The sequence below is a fragment of the Anas acuta genome, chromosome W (assembly GCF_963932015.1).
Source record: "Anas acuta chromosome W, bAnaAcu1.1, whole genome shotgun sequence".
NCBI lineage: Eukaryota > Metazoa > Chordata > Aves > Anseriformes > Anatidae > Anas > Anas acuta.
Window position 1 is genome coordinate 1,611,456 of NC_089016.1, and position 5,333 is coordinate 1,616,788.

The 5,333-nt window shown below is 57.2% G+C and overlaps 1 protein-coding gene and 1 long non-coding RNA gene across 2 annotated transcripts; both read left to right on the top strand.

The window, feature by feature from the left end:
* Window positions 1-245: 245 nt before the first annotated feature.
* On the top strand, window positions 246-2,035 carry LOC137847299 (uncharacterized). The gene is made up of 4 exons (XR_011090917.1): window positions 246-610; window positions 814-939; window positions 1,198-1,277; window positions 2,000-2,035. It is a non-coding gene; the product is annotated as an uncharacterized lncRNA (long non-coding RNA).
* A 223-nt stretch (window positions 2,036-2,258) lies between these two features.
* Window positions 2,259-4,899, top strand: LOC137847467 (uncharacterized). Its single transcript, XM_068665736.1, has 6 exons — window positions 2,259-2,360; window positions 2,883-2,987; window positions 3,139-3,294; window positions 3,451-3,602; window positions 3,987-4,134; window positions 4,822-4,899. The coding sequence occupies exons 1-6, from the start codon at window positions 2,283-2,285 to the stop codon at window positions 4,897-4,899; spliced, it is 717 nt and encodes a 238-aa protein (XP_068521837.1). The 5' UTR covers window positions 2,259-2,282.
* The last annotated feature ends 434 nt before the right edge of the window (window positions 4,900-5,333 follow it).

A 5,333-nucleotide genomic window follows, 5' to 3' on the forward strand; every position in this document is an offset into this window, starting at 1 on the left:
CAAGAGCAGCCCTGAGAAGAGCTGAGAACAAGGGAGGGCCCTGAGCCAGCATCACCCAGCCGGGGGCATGACATCACAGGAGGACCCTTTGTGACACAGGCCAGTGTCATCTGGCAATAGCCGGTGCTGGCACAACGGCCCCTCCAGTGTCCGTCAGGACAGCGAGGGGATAGGACAGGAGCGAGTGGGACTGGTGAGGTGCCCCCAAGTGCAGCCCACATCTTTCCTCACTGCCTGTGGCTGTCCCGAGCCTGCGCCCTCCTGACTCTCTCATCACTCGCAATGGAGGAGAGACCCCCCAGCCGCCCCAGGGTGGCCTGGGAAGCGAGTGAGAGGTCCCAGGAGAGCAGCTCTGTATTGGAGCCCTTTGTGGTGTGCGAGGTGGAGCCGCTGCAGTCTGGTGAGTGAGGGTCTACGCTGGGGTGGGCAGGGCTGGGGCCAGCCGTGCCCCCTGCTTGAAGCCAGTGCCCCCTTCCCTTGCTTCATCCTGAAGCCCCTCTACAGTAATCCTTGCTCTCCTTCTGTCTTAGATGCTAGCTGGCTACCTGTGTACGAAGAGGAAGAGGAAGCTGTGGACTTCATCAAGGCCTTCGTCAAAAACCCAGAAAGGGTAAGAGCAACCCTTTCCATGGCGGCTGTGCCTGCATGTCCTGGCCATGCCCCGGCTCTGCTGCCAGGCTGCTGGAGGGCTGCTGGCTGGGCAGAGCTGCTGCCCTCCAGGCGTCCCGCACAGCTCCGCACCCCACAGTGCTGCGGTCCTGCTGGCTGTGGCTCCCCCCTCACGCTCCCTCTTGGTATCTCTGTGGCTGCCAGGATGACGTGCAGAAGATGAAGTTCCTGAGGAACATCGTCACTGTGTTCACAACCGCACAAGAGAAGGGCTTGTTAGAGGGCCTGGACACCTTCTGCCGTGAAAATAAGCTGACAGCGAACATCCAGGTGAGGGGACGTCTGGCGGGCTGGGGAAGGTGGCGAGGCTCCCTGGGCATTGGGCAGGGGTGTTTGGGAGCAAACATACATGGACACCCAGCTACCCCGAGTGGGATCTCGGGTGCTGCTGGGACCTCAGCACTGCAAGGTGCAGGGGGGCACTTTTGGCTGGGGATACCAGGACTCTGCCAACCCTGCCAACAGTGCTGGCTCTGCTGGCGCTGTGTGCCTGTGGCTGCCAGGTTCCATCTAATTTGTGCTCTCCAGGCGCTGTTGGAAGAGAAGCCTATTGATTACCCGTGCACAGACTTGTGGGAGGAAGCCTTCCTTGCTACTTCTGCCTTGAGGTATGTGCCCAACCCCACCCGTGGCTTGGCTAGCACAACCCCAGGGCATGAGCCAGGTGACCCTGACCCTGGCAAGCACACATCCTCCATCCGGGCAGGCCTTTGCTTTTCCATGCTCGGGACTTGTCCAGAGGGAAGAGGGAACCTTGCAGCTTCCTGACTCATCTCAGCCTTTGCCCCAAAGCAGGAGGTGTCAGGACTGTCCTCTGGCCCAGGCCAGCCTTGCAGAAGAGGATACATCCCCCAGCTGGGCTCCCCATCCCTCCCACAAAGTCCTGCCCATGGGAGGATGTGGCGTAATGACCACACGGACACCAAGGTTCTTTAAGGGATCAGTAACTTCTTCTTTATTGAGGGCGTAACTTCCACTCCCTTGACATTGAGGACAGGCTCCCTTTTTATACCATTTGCTCTACAGAAGTATTTTCTACTAATTATTCATTGATCAACAACTTGGCCCAGCAACAGCAAACACCAAGCAACTTCCATGTCTTAATGGCTGGAGAACAGGCAGTCTGAGCCAGCAAGGCGTCTCCTGAATGACCCTTCTTTGTTCCTTCTGAACTCTTTACATTCCTCATAGCCTCATCGTTAAAAGTCCAATGTTATCACCAATCATGGGGCTTGTCAACCCCCATGGCCACGCTTCCACTGGAGGACTGTGTCCATCTCCCTTTGTTGTAGAGGCACCGTTCCCACTGACAATGTCTCTCTCTCTACAGCACAGTGGAGACTGTACTGGAGGGTGAAATGTTGTCTCTTGTAGCTGCATGCGTTAGCAGCGTCTTCTTTCTTCTGAGAACTGAGGATCTGGACGCTTGGTTCACCATGACGGTATGTGCTGCTGAGCCACAAGAGCCCCCATTCCCCTGCACTGCATGGAGTTTCCTCCTGCTTAGAAACAACTGAAGATCCCTGATGAGGCAGGTCTCGGACTGCTTCCCTCCACCCCTTCCCTCTCACCCTTGCCACAACACTTTGTCCTTCTTACAGATCCTGCAAAAGATGGATGTCATGCTGAGAACATTGCTGATCAGACCTCCGGCCTCCAGCCTCGGTGATAAGTTGCAGAGCATCTTGAAGGTCTGCAGTTTGCACAGCATCAGCTTTACAGTGGCTGTTCCTCACCCTAGAGTGAGGTGACATATAGTAGTGAAGAGTGCCCCCTGTGCCATGCACACAGACCATAGCGCCTGCCAGGCCTGTGCCCAGCACACTCAGGGGAGCCAGGGTCTGTCCACCAAGCTCTTCTAGGGCCCCGGTGTCCCCTGGCTGCTGTCAACATCCCTTGCCCTCCACACGTCCTTCCTGTGTCGCAGCACAGCTTCCCCGCAGCACTCCTGGGCCTCCTCTGCCCGCAGAGCTCTCCTTGCACCAAAGCAGTGGTGGATTTGAGAGAATTTGAGCCCTGCCCTTGTGCACCACACTGGCAGCATCTGGAGCTGCCATCGCTCTGCTTTCCTGGTCCCCTGTGCTTTCCTTCCCAGTGTGAACAGGGCGTTGCTCCAGCTCTGAGGAATTCCATGATGGACAGCGTGAGTCCAGGCAGTTCTGCTGGAGCAGTTGTCAGCTCCCAGAGCAGACCAGAAGCTTTTCTTCCCACAGCTGCTACTGGAATTTACCACTTCTTCAAGCAGAGCTGTGCAGGTAAACGCCGCGGAGAGGATCTGGAATCTGTTTGCTTTCCTGTACAACTGTTGCAGGAAAGAGGTAAGGAGCCAGGCACCCACCAGCCAGTCCATCTCCCTTTCCCTTCTCATGGATTCTCATGGGGACCATGAGCACGGCTCTGCCCTGAAGGGTCTTTGTTCCTCCTTTCCCCTGACTGAATGTGTCATATCTTCCTTCCTTCTTTCCATAGCCATTTGGACAATACCTCCAGCCTTCTCAGAGGACAGCCATCATCCTCAAGACTCTTGACATAATGAGTAGCTACAGCACCGAAGATGATGAGCATTTTTGGGCCGAATTCATGGTGGACATAGCAGTTGAAGACCCTGCCACCTGGCTGATGGATGTAAGCAGCCTGTGGCTGGATTGCCCTGCCCTTGAGCCCTTTCATCCCTCACTCATCCTGCCTCGAATTCCCAGCTCTTGGGCAGCAGTTTCAGTGGTCCCTGGGCAACTGGCTGCAGTCCAGTGGCAGCTACATTCTCTCCCACATCTCCTCCAGGTGCCAAAGATTCTGAGGTTCATCCATGAAAGCCTGAGCAACTGCAGAGATTCAGACCACCAGAAACTCTTCTCAGTACTTTCCACAATGGCCAACCAGTTTCCTAGGGAAGTGCTCCTAAGCATCTTGACAGACCTCCCGACACTTGACAGGTACCAGCCCCAGAAGCCCTGGGGGCTTTTTCTATGTGGGGAGAAGGACCTGGAGAATCTCTGGCCCCTCCATCGCATGGTGCGCATCCTCCCAGTGGAGTGGGCCCCTCCATCGCACGGTGCTCGCCAGCCCTGTTGGGGCAGCCAGGGTCTCAGCATCCAGACCAGACCAAGGCAGCCCAGAGACCCCATCACACTCCCTCCTGCCCCACAGGGAGCACCACCTCAGGCCCCTCCTGCCTGCCCAGCCTGGTCCCCCAGGGCTCCCTAAGCACGGGGTGGCGAGGTCCAGGGCTGCAGGACAGCCCGGGGCCTGCGGGGTTGGTCTGGGTCATGGCGCTGTGACCAGGGCAGCCCTGCCAACAGTGTGTTCTGGGCTTGCAGCACTACGCTGGACATCTGGAAGGCGATGCTTTCCCTTCCAGTGACTTCAGAGAAGATCTTGCAGGAGCTACGGAACGTTCTCCAGGACAACGAAGTGTGCAGCTTCTTTGCAGTCAGCGCCGCGGACTTAAGCATCATTCACTTTACTGTGAGTAACCAGACAACACACCTTGTTCCCCTTTGGGGCTATGTGTGCTCCTCCAGGAAAACAGGCACAGTCCTCTCCCCATCCCATCTTCTCCAGCCTGTCACCTCTTCCAGGACACAAGGACACAGCCCCTTAGGGCCAGCACCAGCCCCCCTCCACCAGCCATGCGGGGTCTGTGTGCTCAGACATGAAGCCTGCCCCTTTCCTGGCAGTGCTGTCTTTCCCCCGGCTCCTGGCAATGACTGGGGCAGAGTCAGGACAATGTCTGGGGCTGGGGCAGAGCCATGGCCTCTGCACGGGCTGAGCAAGCTGTGAGGCCAGGGACTAGTAGCACCTGTAGCCACCTGCTTCCAGTGCCTGCTTTGTGCCAGATGGTGCTGGTCAGTCGCTCCTCAGAGGTGTGAGACCAAGAGGCTGCGGATGGCCAGAGGGAAGGAGGAGCAGGCAAAGAAAGGATGCTCTGTGTTGCCAGGCGCAGGGCACACAGGAGCCACACACTCCTCCGCAGGCATGGCTGCTCCAGGAAGGGCTGCGTGTCCCTCATGCCCTGCCCTGAGCTGCCAGGGGAGCCAGGAGCTGCAGGGCGCAGCCCGTAGGCTCTGCCCATTTCTCATGGCTGTGTTCGTTTCAGATGATGAACCCCACGGATCAGCTACTAGTGTATTTATGTGTCCCTGAGACGCTTAGCATGTGTCTGAGGCTTCAAAGCCTGCCAATACTCTGGATGATGCTCAGAGCCCTCGACATCATGTCAGCAAGACCTGAGATGGTGAGTGAGATATTGCCAAGTGAACCTTTTGGCAACCTGGTGCTGGGGCAGGAGGCAACGCCATGGCTTGGCCTTGGCTGGGAGGCAGGAGGTGGGGTGGGTTGTGGTGTGGTGGGTTGTGGTGGGGCCTGGTGGCTGCCAGCTGAGCTTTCCAGAAGCTTTCCCAATGGGTTCCCTGGAAGCAGGTGGCAAAGAGGGTGACTCAGCAGGGGATACAGGATCTTTGCTCTCTTGAAGTCCCTTCCCTGTGCCCTTCTGTCCCCACAACACAGTCTGTGCTACCAGGAAACAGGGCAGGAGTCTGGTGCTCCGTAATCAGATTATTTTGGCCAGGATGGCCCTTCCCCTCTTGACTAAAAGCAAATGGTGTCATTCTGTACAGAGAGGAAAATTGTTGGTCCTGCTGCCGGACGTGATGAATACACTGCAG

What these genes read in the sequence shown, in the direction of transcription:
- LOC137847467 (XM_068665736.1), top strand. Translation starts at nt 2,283, where the DNA reads ATGGATGTCATGCTGAGAACATTGCTGATCAGACCTCCGGCCTCCAGC. An exon ending in AGTTGCAGAGCATCTTGAAG is followed by an intron (nt 2,361 to 2,882) that starts GTCTGCAGTTTG and finishes TTCTTCCCACAG; the next exon opens with CTGCTACTGGAATTTACCAC. An exon ending in TAAGCATCATTCACTTTACT is followed by an intron (nt 4,135 to 4,821) that starts GTGAGTAACCAG and finishes TGAGACGCTTAG; the next exon opens with CATGTGTCTGAGGCTTCAAA.